This window comes from Pseudovirgaria hyperparasitica (assembly GCF_010093815.1).
Source record: "Pseudovirgaria hyperparasitica strain CBS 121739 unplaced genomic scaffold EJ05scaffold_31, whole genome shotgun sequence".
In the NCBI taxonomy this organism is placed as follows: Eukaryota; Fungi; Ascomycota; class Dothideomycetes; order Acrospermales; family Acrospermaceae; genus Pseudovirgaria; species Pseudovirgaria hyperparasitica.
The window spans coordinates 1-19,088 of record NW_022985579.1 but is presented as its reverse complement, the minus strand read 5'-3'; the positions used below and the strand labels follow the sequence as shown (position 1 = coordinate 19,088).

The window sequence follows — 19,088 nt, the reverse complement described above, 5'->3', positions numbered from 1 at the left end:
CCCTCCTTCTCTAAGACTAGAATATACTTATCTAGACTAGTTTTAAAGGTTATATGTTCTTATCTATATACGGAGTAGACTATTAAGAGTACTTACCCGGAGGCTAACCTCTATACCGTAAGTAAGGTCTATCTAGTATATAGCTCCCCTAGAATAAGGTTATAATTAAGTTCGCTATATATAAATATTAAAGTGGCCGTAACGATCTAACCTATGCGGATAGGGTATTACTATACTATTCCTACGAATAGAGTACTATACTAAGTAGCGCTAACTAAACTCGAGTTCTTTATATATAGTGGAAGCGAAGATATCGCTAGCCTAAGACGCCTTATAGCATCTAGTCGAATGCTATTTACCTATGCGCCACTATCGAATAGTACTATACTAGTCGCTCTTTTAGAACTAACTTCCACGGAGTACCTCGGACACTCGGCCACTAGCCTTACTATCCCTTCCTTAAGCTAATTAATATCTCGTTATATAATAGCCGTCTCTATAGTATAGAGGGGTGCTAATACATTAAGTTTATTTATCTCGGGAGCCATAGTATAGTCGTTTCTTCCTTTCTTCTTAGCTCTCTCTTCTTAAGCCTCGTGGACCTCTCTAGCTATAAAGTTAGGGGCGCTCTTCTCGAATACCGTATAACGTAAGTTACTATTAAGGCTTAATAGTTCGCTAATAGTAATATTTATAGTTATCCCTAGAACGCGCACTAGCCATGCTTCGCTAGCTTCTATACTTAGCCGCTATCCTTCGCGTAGATAGTTATTAAGCTTAACGCCTCGGATACGTACCTTTTAACTAGGATTTAGGCTATCCCCTTTATCTATCTTATCCTCCGGCGCCGTTGGCTCTTATTTAGATATTCTCTAGTTACTACTCTTCTCGCCGTCCTTCTATTCCTTAATAATCCTTATATACTACCCTTTACGTATTTCACGGAGACAGACGATCTTTCTTTCCTTAGTATAATTAGGTATACTCTTCGTGATCCCCCTTCTAGATATTATAAGCATAGCGGGCTCTTCTAGAGCTATCTCCTCGCGGATATATCTATTACTAGCCACGTCGAAGCGTTCGTGGAATTCTATATATCTATCTTTCTTACTCTCGGGCAACGTGACTTCTTCTTTCGAATCGCTATCCGCTAAGGCCTAGTAGAGACCCTTCGTAGGTTTTATACTAATACTATATACTAGCACTCCCTATAAAGCGTTAATGTTTACTATAGACATGGAAACCTTTACTCCTTCTCTATACTAGCTTAGGCTATTTTAAACCGTTACTACGTAGTTCCGGATAGCTTATAGAGTAGCTTATAGCCCTACTAAGGAGGGTAGTAATAGGATTTCTTCTCCATTTACCCCGAAACGCCCTTAGAATACTCGTACCCCATTGATATTTAGTAATCCGTCTCTAATATATTCTACTATCTCCGGATATCTATATATTAGGTAATCTCCTCTATACGTAATGTATATAATCGGTCTTCGAGGCCTATCCTAGGCTATAACGCCTCCTTAGAAGTCTCGGGTAGAGACGTATTCTCTATTCTATATATAATTCTATGGATAAACTTGCGTTGGTTCTATAGGCATGCCTCGTGCTTAGGGATATACTAAAAGATTTAGTCTTCGCGCCTACTAGTTAATAATAGCCGAAAGTAGCTTAGGTTTATACTTCTTAAGGGATAGGAATAAGGGATTAGAGGTAAAGTAGAACTTCATCTTAATTAACGTGAGGTCTAGTTTACTAAATCTCTCTACTATCTTATTAAACTTATCTAATTCTAGCGCGACGTATACTACGACTAGAGAGAGGTAGTTAAATTTATTAGTTCTTCTTTCTTTATGTGACTACTCTTCTAAGCTAGTCTTCTTACTCCCTATCTTTGATTTATAGTATATGGCTATGGCCAGCTCTTGTACGGCTAAGTACTTATTAATACGAGCTAGTTCCTTAAGTACTCTAGCCTTTCGTAATACGAAGCTATAGATAATTACCTAGTCGTAACTATATACTTCTATTATAAGTTAACATTTCTCTATAGCCCGAGCCTTAAGACTATTAGGTAGCCCTTCTAGGAAGAGCTCTATTCGCGAATACGAGCTTAGGCTTCCTTTAGCCGTAAGTTTCTCCGTAATAATATGATACCGGGAGTAGTACATAGAGAGAGAGTAGGATAGGTCTACTTTAACCATTTCCACGTATTTTCGGATAAAGTGGATGGTACCTTCCTCGAGGGTAGAGTTAAATAGAGAGAATTCCTTTAATAATTCTTCACGTAGCGTGGCCTACTACTATTTCTAAAACCTACTTATTCCTTTAATAGTAGGACGGAGATAGTCCTCGTAGTATAACGGTAGGGAGGTTATCTTCTTATTAGGCGGAACTTCGTAGTTTATATACATATCCTTGTACTTCTAAAGGAAGGCCGTGATGTTTATTCCTTTAAAGCGCTTAGGGGCTAGAGTAGATAGAGATACTATCCTTCCTTATCGCGCAAATGCTACGAAGAAGTTAAGCATCTCTCTACGAGTTACTAGGTTATTATTTTAAGCTTCTATCGTACTATTACTAGTAGTAGATATACTAGTAGAGACGCTAGGGGTAAGGTTATTAGCTAAGGGATTACCTTAACTAAAGGTTAGCCTAATACGTCTACCTATAACATCTATTATCCCTTCTCCATGTTAACTAATCCCTTTATAAGGTGAACTATTACTATTGTCTTTATCGATATAAGGTTCACGGTATCCTACTTGTGTTATTATCTTCGTGTAAGGCGTTTCTAAAGTAGTATACTCGTGTAGCCGTGTTTATGAATAACAGCTATAGTAGTACTAAACAGGTTCTATTTATCGTTTTTAAACTCTTCTTTACTACTTTATCTAGCCCTGTTTTATATTCTATTCCCCTAAGACATTTTCGAGTCGCGCTATTACCCGTATTAGTATACGCATGCTTTTTACGGCTACTTTTAAGAGGCTAGCCCCTAGCGACTTCGGACTCCCTATTTTCCGGACTCGTGGCTTTAATCTAGTAAGTCTAGACTACCTTATTAGGCACGCCATATACTTCCCCTAAGCTAGTTTCGGAGTTCTAATCTCCCCCTATAAGTTTATAGTCCGGGTATAACCTCTAAAATTATAGTAAGCTATCGCTACGTGTATCCCTTTTATAAATGGCTATATTCCTAGTATAGTAGTCGCGACGAACTTATAAGTATCTCTCCTAGGTATTATAAGTTCTCTTTGAACGCACGACTTCTTATTAGTTCTCTTTTATAATAGAACGGGTCTATATAATACTCTTAATTAATTCTTTAATAGCTAAGCCTAATAATTAATACCCATAGAGGCCCATGAACGTAAGGAAAGGTCGAATAGTCGAATATTAGTAATGGGGGAAGCGCCCCGAGTAGAATGACCAAGGAAAACGCCCTCCTTAAATATACAATGAAGCCATGTAATCGAGCTAGGGACATATACATGTAGGGCTATAGAAGCGGCCTTCCACAATAGGTTAATATATATCGACTATTATTATACGCGAATTCCGCGATATAGACTAACCTTATCTAGTTATTCTACTTATAGTTATAATATACGCGTAAATACGCCTCGACTATCTAATTCTACTACTCTATCTATCAATCTATTTATAGATAGAATATAGTACTAAGTTTCCGCTTAATTCCTAGTATATAGTAGAAATTCTTCTAAAATTTAGACGTTATCTACGGACCTCTATTTAAAATTATACTATTTAGTATACTATAGAGCTAAACTATATTATAGAGTAGTATATCTATAAGATCCGGTACTTAGATTATCTTTCTTATAGAGATATAGTATAATATCTTTATAAATCTATCTAGAACTATAAGTAAACTATTATAAATATACCTAGAATACTTACTTAGGGGTAGATCTATAATAAAATCTATTAATAATTCCTTCTATACCTCCTTTAGTATAGGTAATAGCCTTAATTTACTATATAGTAAGTGTCTATATACTTTCGTATACTAGTAAATATTATATATCTTTATATAGTCCTTTATATATTTATAAAGACCTAGCTAGTTATATATTCTTCGGATTAAATTAACTATTCTTATAATACTAAAGTATTCTACTAACATGTAATCGTACTATTCCCTTAAAATATTAATTTATAAGCCGCCTTCTAGCACGTAGAGTTGGCCTTAGAAGTAGATTACGTCTAATTATTATTTCTACCTTAATAACTATAGCGGATCTATAGCGCTTCCTTTTATACTTATAACTTTCTTTACTAATATATTAGAATTCTAGATAGATTTAATTAAGTCTTTAAGGGTTTTCTTAGTTTCTTAGATATTTATTTAGATTACTTAATACCCGCTCTAATTCCCGCGGAGAATCGCCGAAAGTATCCTAGCTTCTAGTATTCTATTAGATAACTAGTCTTATAGTATCTAAAGTATAGTATAGTCTAAATTATACTAACTATCTACGTTATTCTATAACGATTTCTTATAATCTTTATACCGTGATAGAGGATTAGCTTTATTCTCTCTTCTAGCTTTATATAAGATTTTAAAGTTAAATATTAATATCTACTTAGTCTAATATACTTATTAGTAATTAAGGACCTTAGTTAATATAAAGTAACGTAGATTTATATAATCTAATAATAATTTAATCTAATATATAGAGCCTTCTAAATAATATTACTATTACTTAAAACTCTTAATAATTATAAGTAGTTCCTAGTTATACGTGTTATAATACGTCTCTATATCTACTATTTTATAGAAAAAGAACGTAACTAGGTACTATTATACCTTATCTTTTATATCTTTATATAGTTAACTAATAATTCTAGTAATTATAAATTCTAACGCGTTAGTTTTAACCTAAATATACTTCTTAGAATTAAAATACCTAAGAATTAGTATAGTTATAAAGTAATTCTTTAATAATTAGAATATATCTTACGCCTCTAGTATTAACTATATCTTAACCAACTTAGCTTTACGCTATACTCGCCTATCTATAGAGATTTTACTACTATTCTCTATAAGTTTATTAAGTAGCGCTATAATTTATAAGAAGCGTATTATTAGGACTTAGCCTTAGGTAGGACCCGACCTATATATACCTTAGCTAACAGGGTTAGGAGGTGACGTGAAGGGCGGTAAATAGTTACGTACTAGATAGATCGGCGTCCCTTTATGTATATACTCTCGGATTCCTACCGAAAGGGTTCGGTAGTAATTCGTTCTATAATAGAATATACCCTATTATTCTATCTAACTATACTACTATCTAATAACCCTATTCTTATATTCGAATTACTCCCTATATAGTACTATAGTTAAGATAGTCTAACTAGAACCGAGAAGGTCGACACGATCTACTATAGGGATAAGTAATACTATATTAAATAATAGGGATCCTCTATAATCGGTATTAATCCCGGCCGTTTCTAACTAAGAAGTAGAAATATTAGACCGAATCACGGAGCTTTTAGACGAAGAAATAGTAGATACGCCGAGTAACTTCTAATAATATAAAGCTAGATAACGAGTCGTGGCGGAGCTACGCGAGGTGTTATAATAAACCATTACTAAACTTTAGGAATACGTCGCGAATTAGGCTCGAGAGATTTAAACCCTTAAAGAATAGATAGAACGCGCGAAACTCCTCGTAAAGAGACGAGAACTTAAGGAGTCTCTTTAAGAACTACGCCGAACGATAGTAGGTGGACGACTTCCTATACTAATTCAGGCGGAATTAGTTTACCTACTATTAGAGTTATAATAATCTACCGTATACCCGGCCGCTTCGTTACCGATTTACCCTACTTCTTCCCTAGGTATACTAAAATCTAAAGACCCGACTATATTTATAGGGAAGAACTAAAAGGAGTAGAAAGACTAGAAGAGAGACTACGAAAAGTACTTCCTTAATAACCCTCTACTCTTTTCTACTAAAGTATAACGCATTTCGTTTAGAGAACGATACCTAGACTTATAATCCCGTGATTAATAGGATAGATAGAAGGAAGTATAGCTACTATCTACGATAACCTAGGAACATTTAGCTATATTTATACTAAATACCCTCGGAACGGATAGAGAACGTGAAAGAAAGGTACTATCTAAGTTAAGAAGCGTGGCATAACGACCGAACTAGACATCTACTTAACTACTATAATACCTCTAAAACCTATAGGATAATATCCCTACGCTATAGGAAAATATTCGTATATTCTAGTTTTATAAAGTACTACTTCCGTTAATCCGCGAAAGACTAGGAATAGTATTATTAAGTTTTAACTATCTATACGAATTAGAGGAGAAAGCTAATAAATACTACCATATCCTTAAGGAACGCGGCTCTCTAGGTAAAACCGACGAACCCTATACGGGTTAGAAACGAGGTCGATTAAATACGTTTAATTAAGAGTAACCTTACCGCGATTAGCGCTAGAAGAGCGTAAATTAGGGTAGAAACGCGTTAAGAGGACACCGAAATAATTAAGGCGGTACTTCTTAACATAGAAAAGGATAAGGTATAGGCTTAAATATAACGCCTATCGTAAAATAGTAGGATTATAGTACACTTCGTTACTATAAGTATAGAGAAATAGAATATATTTTACCTAACTATAAGAATCCGAAAAAAGAATAGGCTAGTATACGAGACCTAACCGCGTCCTTAGCTAAATTATATATACTTAGGAGGAGCCGTAGCGCCTTCCGGCGAGTAAAGACCTAATATTACTAAAAGTATCGTTACCTATAGTAAATAGTAATAAAACTATATAGGCCCTCGTAGATACTAGTATAGAAGATAACTATATTTCATCGATTCTTATAAAGGAGTATAGATTATTATACGATCTTGGTAAAGTTAGCCGAACTATTATAGTTAATGGACATGAAGTTAGAACTTTAGGTAAAGCTATAACGAATTACGAAGTTTATAACTTAAAGATAATAAAATAGTAGATGTCTAATAAATTTATTATAGCTAATATTAGCTAATAGAATATAATTCTAGGGATGCCTTAGCTTAGACGCCTAAACCCTATCCTTAATTTTTAGAAGGAGATATTAACGTTCCGACAATACCGTGGTAAATTATACTAGTAAGTTATAACTATTAGTAAGGAGGCATGGAACCTCGCCGTGCGGACCCGATCGTCGCTAATCTATCTTATATTCTTATTAATTATTAATAAAGACAAGAACGATAGTAATAATCGGGGCGAAGACACGCTACCCGACGTATATTCATAGTATATAGATATATTTTCGGTAGAAGATACGTTACTTCTCCCTAATCACAGGCCGTATAAGCTAAAGATCGAGCTCGAAGAGGGAGTAGACGTCCCTTATAGCCTACTTTATCTACTTTTAAGACTAGAACTTAAAGTTCTTCGTAAATATATTAAAGAATACCTTAAAAGAGGCTAGATACGTCGTAGTACGTCATCGGCTAGCGTATCTATTCTCTTCGTAAAGAAGAAAGACGGAAGTTTACGTCTATGCGTTAACTATTAGGTACTAAATATAGTAACTAAGAAGAATCGTCATCTATTACCGCTAGTTAGTAAATCTTTAGACTAATTAATAAAGGTAAAGTACTTTACGAAGCTAGATTTACGAGATATATATTACCGGCTTTAAATTCGTCGCGGAGATAAGTAGAAAACCGCATTTCGGACTAGATATAGTCATTTTAAGTATACTATTATACCATTCGGGCTAATAAATACGCCAGGAGCGTTTTAAGGATATATTAATACTATACTCGTAGGATTACTTAACGTAATTTACGTAGTTTATCTTAATAATATACTAATTTACTCCGATAGCATATAGGATTATAAAGAATACGTGAAATTGGTACTAAATCGTCTAAGGTAGTATAAACTCTATATAAAATTATCTAAATATAAGTTTCACTAATAAGAAGTTAGGTTTCTCGGCTTTATTATAACATATAGCGGCCTAAAAATAGAGCCGGAGCGTGTAAAGACTATCATAGAATGGCTAGAACCTACTACTATACGTTAAATTAGAATATTTATAGGTTTCATAAACTATTATCGTAAATTCATTATAGGCTTCTTACGAATTATAGCGCTACTTAATAAACTTATAGAGAATGGCGGTAAAATCTCTATAGGTGGGCGAGCATAGCGTAAAGCTAAGTCGGTTAAGATATAGTTAACGCCGGAAGCGCGAGATACGTTCCGATCATTAAAGAATTACTTTATAACTACGTCGATTCTTAGGTATTTTAATTCTAAGAAGTATATTCGGGTCGAAACTAACGCGTTAGAATTTATAATTACTAGAATTATTAGTTAACCGTATAAAGATACGAAAGACAAGGTATAATAGCACCCGGTTACTTTCTTTTCCCGTAAAATGGCGGATATAGAGACGCGTTATAACACGTACGACTAGGAACTACTCGTAATTATTAAGAGTTTTAAGTAATAACGATATTATTTAGAAGACTCTACATATTAGATTGAATTATTATTAGATTATATAAATCTACGTTACTTTATATTAACTAAGGTCCTTAATCGCTAATAAGTACGTTAGGCTAAGTGGATATGAATATTTAACTTTAAAATCTTATATAAAGCTAGAAGAGAGAATAAAGCTAATCCTCTATCGCGGCGTGAAGATTATAAGAAATCGTTATAGAATAACGTAGATAGTCGGTGTAATTTAGACTATACTATACTTTAGATACTATAAGACTAGTTATCTAATAGAATACTAGAAGCTAGGACACTTTCGGCGATTCTCCGCGGGAATTAGAGCGGGTATTAAGTAATCTAAATAAATATCTAAGAAACTAAGAAAACCCTTAAAGACTTAATTAAATCTATCTAGAATTCCGATATATTAGTAAAGAAAGTTATAAGTATAAAAGGAAGCGCTATAGATCCGCCGTGGTTATTAAGGTAGAAACGATAATTAGACGCGATCTACTTCTAAGGCCGACTCTACATGCTAGAAGGCGGCTTACGAATCGATATTTTAAGGGAATAGTATAATTACGCGTTAGTAGAGTACTTTAGCATTATAAGGACGGTTAATTTAATCCGAAGGACGTACGACTAGCCGGGTCTTTATAAATATATAAAAGACTACATAAAAACGTATAACGTTTACTAGTATACGAAAGTATATAGACACTTACTATATAGCGAATTAAGGCCATTACCTATGCTAAAGAAGGTATAGAAGGAATTATCGATGGATTTCATTATAGATCTACCCCTAAGTAAGTATTCTAGATATATTTATAATAGTTTACTCGTAGTTCTAGATAGATTTATAAAGATATTATACTATATCCCTATAAGGAAGACGATCTAAGCACCGGATCTTATAGATATACTACTCCGTGACGTAGTCCGGCTCTATAGTATACTAAATAGTATAGTTTCGGATAGAGGTCTGTAGATAACGTCTAAATTTTAGAAGGATTTCTACTATACGCTAGAAATTAAGCGGAAACTTAGTACTATATTCTATCTATAAATAGATAGGTAGACGGAGCGGTAGAATTAGATAGTCGAGGTGTATTTACGCGTATATTATAACTATAAGTAGAATAACTAGGTAAGGTTAGTCTATGTCGCGGAATTCACGTATAATAATAGCCGACATGTATTAACCTACGTAAGTCCGTTCAAAGTAAACTTCGGTCGGAACCATAATACGTAGTTCTTAGAGACTTAGTTTAAAGTAGAATAACCTAACGTTAAAGTAATAGAAATTACTATAGAACTATTCTAAACGCAAAGAAGCGTTATAAAGTTACTATAAGATACTATAAATTATAGTAAATCGCACTATAATAAGGGTAGAAAACCTATAATCTTTAATGTTAGGGATAAAGTTTTACTAAATAGCAAGAATATTCATAGTATTAGGCCAAAGAAGAAGCTTAACTATACGATAATAGGTCTATATAAGATTACTTATGTAATTAATAACCAGGCGTACGAGTTATAACTCCCTCCTATATTAAAGATATATAATATATTCTATATTACGCTTCTTAAGCTATTTTATGCCTTATTATTACCGGATCGTTCCGAATAGATACTATATAAAGTAGTTACGTAAGAAGGTATAGATATCTACGAAGTTAAGTAGATACTTAGCTAGTAACGCGCCGAAGATGGCACGTGGCTATATAAGATTTATTAGAAAGGATATAATCCTAACGAAGACACTTAGGAACCTATAATAAACATTAGTAAAGTAGTAATATTAGTATATAAGTAGTAATTAGTAAAGGAAGCCGCGGAATCGTAGAGAATTATACTAAAGTACGGTAATTCGACGTTTTTTAGTATAGTTCGGCGCCGAGAACGGCCGCCTAAAAGGAAGAAGATAAAAGAGATATAGATCTTTAAAACATTCTAAGGAATTAAGGAACTTCCTTAGAAAGTTTAAACTTAGAACTTTAAAAATTTAACTAAAAAAGAGACTTAGAAAAATGATTTACTAAGAGAAATAGACATTAGAAATCGGTGCCGATCGGTATAGATTAGTATAGATTACTAAAGAGATTAAAGAAGTTATTATTAAAGAAAGATGAAATTAAGAAAGCTAAAAGAAAATATAAAGATCTATATAGATCTATATAAACTCGTACTAATCTATCTAGAAGACGTAAGATCGCTTTAAAATTAAAACCGAAAAACTAAAAACGCTAGATAAAAGAGATATATTAGTACCGATTAGTATAGATCTAAACTAATTAAGTCGGAGTAGGAGTAGAAGTACTAATTACCGCGATAGTTACATCTAATTCCTTCCGCTAGTTCTTATTTAGTATAGTATAGAGCTTTATAATATAAGTCTCTAGCCTTTCGTTCTGACGCTATAAATTCTATATAGCGCGCCTTATAGCTATAAACTCTTCTATAGAAATCTATGGAGTGGCGGGACCTGGGATGGAGAGGGATGGACTAGCGCGGGCACGCTAAGAATTATATAAATTAGTAAAAAGATTTAACGATCGGTATAGAACTATATACCTTTAGTATAGAAACTTCTAGATTAGAGCTATCTTCCCTAAATTTACGGCTCTTTAGTATACGTAAGAAAGGAACCTTAGCCTTTTTACTAGAACCTTTTCTAGGAATTTTAATATTACTAGTATATAGAAAGAAGTCCGAAGTAGTAGAGATTTTAGTACTATTATAGAGATTAATATATATTAGTAAGAATCTATAATAATTTAAGAAAAACGATATTACCTAGTAATCGCGGTAATAATAGCTATAGTAGATTCCGATAAATCCTTACGGATCTTATTAGAATCGTACTCCTAGGCGTAACCCTTACCTTAGATATATAGCTTATAGAAAGCCTTCTCTAAGGTATTACGATTAGTAGTACCACGCTCCTTATTAGTAGGGGTTACTAGAGGTCTAGTAGTAATCTATACTAATATAAGTAAATCTATATAAAGTTCTTTGAACTTACTTAAATACCTATAAGTAATAACGCTTCTTAGTTATATAAGTACCGTATATTATAGATTTAGTACTACCGTGAGTAATATATAACGGAAAGCGATAACTATAATAATATATAGCTAGATTATTAGAGCCCGGCCTAGGTTAGGGTAGATTAATAGCTTTCGACATATTAGTAACGTATACGAGATAGAGATTATTCGAAGGCGCCTGTTTCCGCGCTAATTACTTTAGAGCGTCGAGATTTCAGGAAACTATATTAAGATTATTATTAATTTATATAGATTATTACGAATTATGTTATTACTAGCTAAGGACGGTATAAAAATTAGTAAATTATGTAAATCGTACTAAATTATAGTAAATCTATATAAATCTATATCTATAAGGATCGGGTAATATACCTAATAATCTAAAAAACTCTATAAAGAGTTAAGAAGTTTTTTAAAGAAAGGAATATTTCTAAGAAAAGATTTTAATATAGGTAGTACCCGGGCTTATCTAATTATATTACGTGATACGCTAGGCCTAATTAGGTAATCTCACCTATATAAGAAGTTAAGATAGATAAAATCTAGTTTATTAGAAAAACGCTTATATAAATCTTAGATTAGCGAATATCGGTAAGTATCTAAGACGAAGCGTAGAGAACGACTAAGGTCTTATAAGACTTAGGATGGGGATATAGAGATAGATAATAATCTAGGTCGCTAAGGGTAGCTTCCTAGAGGGAAGGGATAATTATTAGGACTTAGCCTTAGGTAGGACCCGACCTATACGTACCTTAGCTAATAGGGTTAGGAGGTAACGTAAAGGGCGGTAAATAGTCACGTGCTAGATAGATCGGCGTCCCTTTATGTATATACTCTCGGATTCCTACCGAAAGGGTTCGGTAGTAATTCGTTCTATAATAGAATACACCCTATTGTTCCATCTAACTATACTACTATCTAATAACCCTATTCTTACACGTATAATAAATTTACGATAATAGTTTATAAAATCTATAAATATTCTAATTTAATATATAGTAGTAGGTTCTAGCTATTCTATAATAGTCTTTACACGGTCTAGCTCCATTTTTAGACCGCTATATATTATAATAAAGCTAAGAAACCTAACTTCTTATTAGTAAAATTTATATTTAGATAATTTTATATAGAGTTTATACTATCTTAGATAATTTAGTACTAATTTTATATATTCTTTATAATTCTATATACTATTAGAGTAAATTAGTATATTATTAAGATAAACTACGTAAATCACGTTAAGTAATTCTATAAGTATAGTATTAATATATTCTTAAAATACTCCTAGTATATTTATTAGCCTAAACGGTATGATAGTATACTTAAAATAACTATATCTAGTCTAAAATATAGTTTTCTACTTATCTCTATAACGAATTTAAAGCTAGTAATATATATCTCGTAAATCTAGCTTCGTAAAGTACTTTACCTTTATTAATTAGTCTAAAGATTTACTAACTAGTAGTAATAGATAACGATTCTTCTTAGTTACTATATTTAGTATCTAATAGTTAATATATAGATATAAACTTCTATCTTTCTTCTTTATAAAGAGAATAGATATACTAGCTAATAATATACTATAACGTATCTAGTCTCTTCTAAGGTATTCTTTAATATATTTATAAAGAACTTTAAGTTCTAGTCTTAAAAGTAGGTAAAGTAGACTATAAGAGACGTCTACTCCCTCTTTAAGCTTAATCTTTAGCTTATATAGTCTATAATTAGAGAGAAGTAATATATCTTCTACTAAAAATATATCCGTATACTATGAATATACGTTAGGTAGCGTGTCTTCGCCCTGATTATTACTATTATCCTTATCTTTATTAATAATTAATAAGAATATAAGATAGATCGACGACGATCGGGTCCGTATAGTAAGGTTCTATGCCTCCTTACTAATAGTTACGACTTACTAGTATAATTTACTATAGTATTATTAGAACGTTAATATCTCCTTCTAAAAATTAAGAATAGGGTTTAGACGTCTAAGCTAAGGTATCCCTAGAATTATATTCTATTAGCTAATATTAGCTATAATAAATTTATTAGATATCTACTATTTTATTATCTTTAAGTCATGAACTTTATAATTTATTATAGCTTTACCTAAAGTTCTAACTTTATATCTATTAACTATAATAGTTTAGCTAACTTTACTAAGATCGTATAATAGTCTATACTCCTTTATAAGAATTAATAAAATATAGTTATCTTCTATACTAGTATCTATAAGGGCCTATATAGTTTTATTACTATTTACTATAGATAATAATACTTTTAGTAATATTAGGTCTTTACTTACTAGAAGGCGCTATAGCTCCTCCTAAGTATATATAATTTAGCTAAGAATATAGTTAGGTCTCGTATACTAGTCTACTCTTTTTTTAGATTCTTATAGTTAGGTAAAATATATTCTATTTCTCTATACTTATAGTAACGAAGTATACTATAATTCTACTATTTTATAATAGACGTTATATTTAAGTCTATATCTTATCCTTTTCTACGTTAAGAAGTACCGCCTTAATTATTTTAGTATCCTCTTAACGCGTTTCTACTCTAATTTACGCTCTTCTAGTACTAATTATAGTAAGGTTACTCTTAATCGAATATATTTAATTAACCTTATTTCTAACCCGTATAGGGTTCGTCGGTTTTACCTAGAGAGCCGCGTTCCTTAAGGATATAGTAGTATTTATTAGCTTTCTTCTCTAATTTATATAGATAGTTAAAACTTAATAATACTATTTCTAGTCTTTTATAGATTAACGGAAGTAGTACTTCGCGAAACTAGAATATATAAATATTTTCCTATAGTATAGGGATATTATTCTATAGGTTTTAGAGGTATTATAGTAGTTAAGTAGATATCTATTTTAGTCGTTATACTACGCTTCTTAACTTAGATAGTATCTTTCTTTTACGTTCTCTATCTATTTCGAGGGTATTTAATATAAATATAGCTAAATATTCCTAGGTTATCGTAGATAGTAGCTATACTTCCTTCTATCTATTCTATTAATCGCGGAATTATAAGTCTAGATATTATTCTCTAAATAAAATATATTATACTTTAGTAGAAAAGAGTAGAGGGTTATTAAGGAAGTACTTTTTATAGTCTCTCTTCTAGTCTTTCTACTCCTTTTAGTTCTTCTCTATAAATATAGTTAGGTCTTTAGATTTTAGTATATCTAGGGAAGAAGTAGAGTAAATTAGTAACGAAGCGGCCGGGAGTATAGTAGATTATTATAACTCTAATAGTAGGTAAACTAATTCCGCCTAAACTAGTATAGAAAGTCGTCTACCTACTATTATTTAGCGTAGTTCTTTAAGAGACTCCTTAAGTTCTTATCTCTTTATAAGGAGTTTCGTACGTTCTATCTACTCTTTAAGAGTTTAAATCTCTTAAGCCTAATTCGCGATATATTTCTAAAGTTTAGTAATAGTTTATTATAATACCTTATATAGCTCCGCCATAACTTATTATCTAGCTTTATATTATTAGAAGTTACTTAGTATATCTACTATTTCTTTATTAGAAAGTTCCGTAATTTAGTCTAATATCTCTACTTCTTAATTAGAAATAGCTAGAATTAATACTAATTATAGAGGATCCCTATTATTTAATATAGTATTACTTATCTCTATAGTAGATCGTGTTAACCTTCTTAGTTCTAGTTAGACTATCTTAACTATAGTACTATATAGAGAGTAATTTAAATATAAGAATAGGGTTATTAGATAGTAGTATAGTTAGATAGAATAATAGGGTATATTCTATTATAGAACAAATTACTACTAAACCCTTTTAGTAGAAATCTAAGAGTATATATATAAAGGGACGCCAATCTATCTAGTACGTAACTATTTACCGCCCTTTATACTATCTTCTAACTCTATTAGCTAAGGTACGTACGGATTAGATTATATCTAAAGCTAAGTTCTAACACGTATAGCTATCTTAATACCTATTATATAATAGTATTTATACGTCTAAAAATAGTTAACGTTAAGTAGCTATAATATATAACTACTATAAGATAGTAGTCTAAAGAGAAGTATTTAATTCTTATTATAGTACTTAATAAATTTAATAGTTAAATAGAATACTACTCTATCTAGTATAATAAGTTAATAGACGCTAAGTATATAAGATTTTATATATTTATTAAAGTATTAAATCTATAATAGGGCTAGCTAGTTATTTATATAACTACTTTCCGAGTAGACTACTTTATAGTTATCTAGTAGGCCTATCTCTCTACTTATCTATTTCTCTTATACTATAACTTCCTTTATAATAAGTAAAGGAGGAAGTATATAGCTATCTACTAAAATATATTTAATAGACGTTATATAGTCGCGATTTATTTTAGTACTAAGAGTAACTAGATACTTCTTTATAGTAATTACCTTCTATAAATCTCTAATGCTAATTTAGAAGCTAGTCTTATCTATATTATATATATTATAGTTCTATATACTATAGAATATATATGTTAGAACGGGAACTATAATAGATCTATATAGACTATTCTAATCTATGTAGCTACGTAGTGGCCAGAGCTAGGTTAAGTTAGCTAGGTTAAGCAAGGTTACTATATAAGTAGACTATATAAACCGATTCCTACTCGTTAGGAATCAACCTCGTATAAGAGTAAGACTACTCTATAAATATATTTCTATATCCCTCTATGAACTATTAGACTATTATCCTACGTCTTTACTTATTATATTTTAATTCCTCCCTATATAGCACGATAGTAGCTTATAGAGATAGCTTCTACTATATACTATAATACCCGTAGTATAACCTTCTACGAGAGACTCTCTCTAAATCTAAATAAGGAGAATAGTCTCCCTATAACCACCTCTACTAATAAGTATACTCTATAGACTATTATACTAATAACTAGTATAGTATTCTATATAACTATAGAAGACTACCTAGATAATAAGGAAGGAGTCTATTATACTCTATCGCGGTCTAGTTTATACTATACTAGACCTATTCTTACCCTAAGACTAGACTCTATTAATATTAACGAACTAATTCATTAGAACCGACTAATATTAACCACGCCTTATAATAACGTATATACTAAGCTATACACGGAAAGGTAGTATTAGACTTAGCTTAAGTAGTAACTTCGCGAACTCGATAAAGTATAAGAATAAACCGCTAGACTTAAAGCCGTACTATACGCTTTAGTTCTAGTAGTAACTAACCTATACTAATATAGACTAACTTAAGCCGAAATAGTCTAACTAAGTCTATTACTATCCTAGTTACCTTAGCCTAAGAAACTACCTTACTTTAACGGTAAAACTAGAAGAAGCTTTTATAAATAGGCTTACTAGTATAGCCGATTCTTCTACCTATCTATAAACGATAGTAATAAGATTAGATTTATATAGAACTACCTAGACCTAATACCATCTAAACGTTAGATAGTATATTAAATTAAATACCCTAAGGATGTATATAACTAGGACACGTTTACTAAATTTCTTCTTTAATACTTTAGCAATAGAGCTAAGCGACGTAAATAGCCTTAGAGCTATATCTTTAAGACTTAATAGCGGGAGAGATAATCCCTATTATAACTTCTTAAATATCTCTAATCTCTTTAGAGAGAAGCTAAGGAAGATTATATAGTTTAATAATATAATAACTTTAAAAGGTCTCTTAACCCGAGCGTAAAGGAATGTATTAACCTTATAATATCTATCTCTACTAACCTTTAGGCACTCGCGAATCTCGTAGAATAATATTAGTATATAATAAATAACTAACGCCATATAGACGTATAACTATCTCTATTAATCTAATCTAATACGAAATTATCTAAAGAGAACTAGTTTAGTAATAGATCGCGCGGAACACCTTATAGATACTACTACTCTATAAACTTAAGAAGACGAGGCCCGTACCGCGGATCTTTCTACTAGTTAATATATTAAGACGCGAGAAACGATTTATATAAACGACCTAAAGTTACCTACTATATCTATAGTAGAATAGACTATATAGCACCTAAGTACCGCTTAGAGAAACTACTAAATACTAATATAGATACTAAGTCCTAAGACAAGCCCTCGTCCGTATAATAAGGACCTCCGATATCACGCGATAGCTTAATAAGTACCCTAAGGACGTCGCCTAATGGATGCTCATATACCTTCCTCTCCCCTAGTTCTAGTGGACCCGCGTATATATGCCGGAAGAAGCCCGATATATACTAGAAGAACCCCGGTATACGTCGGAAGAACCCTGGGAGAACCGCGATTATTAGTTAAGGGCAGCCCTTAACTAATAATCTCCGCACCTATACGTGCTACCTAAGGGTAAACCATTATAATATAGGCTATAGGCCTATAGGTAGCCCCTAGGGCTATATATATATAAAGAACGAGAGGATAGATAGAGCGTAGTTATAGATATAAGGGAGTTTTTCCTATTCGTAGGTTTCTTCTTATATAGTAGCTTAGACTAGAGGAGGCATGCGCCTATAGAGTGGTACTCTACCTAGTTTACTAATATTATTATTATTATTATAGATACTAAGTTAGTTATATACTATAAGTACTAGTAGCTAGAATACATCGTGCCTAACTATCTAGTACACGATATAAAAAACTAACTATCTATAAGAAACCCTTATAACTTATAGGCGTAACTAAAATAGAGGGATAACTAGCTAACTAGTATATTAAACTATAGGCTAGGTCTATTAAGATCCCTTATAGATAATATTAGACCGTAATACTTAATAGCGGCTTAGCTACTAACGTTATATTAACTTAATAAGCACGAGAACTTAATATTAATATCTAAGTACTAATAGATACTACCTTCTATAGTATCGATAGCCCTATTAAATTATAGGGTATCTATATTATTAAATATAGTATCTAGGATAGCGGAGGGAAGTAGAAACCCTACTACTTAACCTTTATCGTAGTAGATAGTCCCTTTAATATAATCCTTAGTATACTATAGCTTAAAAAATATAACCCGAAACTAGACTTTATCTAGAAAACAGCTGGCTAGCGTATATACCTACTATAATAGAACCTAGTATAGCTAGTTAACGATAAATAATTCTAGAAGGACTATAAAAAAGTAATCTCTACTATCTATATCCTCTTACTTACTTAAAATAAAGAGCTTAGTATTAAAGTAGATGAAAACCTACTATATTAGTATAAAATATACTAATATATTACGTTAGCGATTGACTCGTCTAAATTACCTTAATACTAATCTACTAACCTTACTATTGTGAAAAGGGCAGGTATAAATAGATATATAATATTCCTTATATAAGGAATATATATCTAATTAGAGTTATATAATAGGATCTAGCCGTAATAGACTATTATATAATAAACGGATCGGCGGAGTATAGCTTAAAGATAATAAGAATATAGTATAATTCTTAAAGTAAAGACTAGATAGAGAGAGAACTAAATACATAGAGAGACCGTTCCTTATATATTCCTCCTTATACATTCTAGATCCTT

The 19,088-nt window shown here is 31.7% G+C and overlaps 1 protein-coding gene across 1 annotated transcript; it reads right to left on the bottom strand.

Annotated features, from left to right (window-relative positions):
* Window positions 1-18,842: 18,842 nt before the first annotated feature.
* Window positions 18,843-19,086, bottom strand: EJ05DRAFT_480988 (uncharacterized protein). Its single transcript, XM_033744975.1, has one exon. The coding sequence runs from the start codon at window positions 19,075-19,077 to the stop codon at window positions 18,913-18,915; it is 165 nt and encodes a 54-aa protein (XP_033595200.1). The 5' UTR covers window positions 19,078-19,086; the 3' UTR covers window positions 18,843-18,912.
* Between the last annotated feature and the right edge of the window lie 2 nt (window positions 19,087-19,088).

Excerpts from the sequence above, each read along its gene's own strand:
- EJ05DRAFT_480988 (XM_033744975.1), bottom strand. The coding sequence starts at position 19,077 with ATGTATAAGGAGGAATATATAAGGAACGGTCTCTCTATGTATTTAGTT.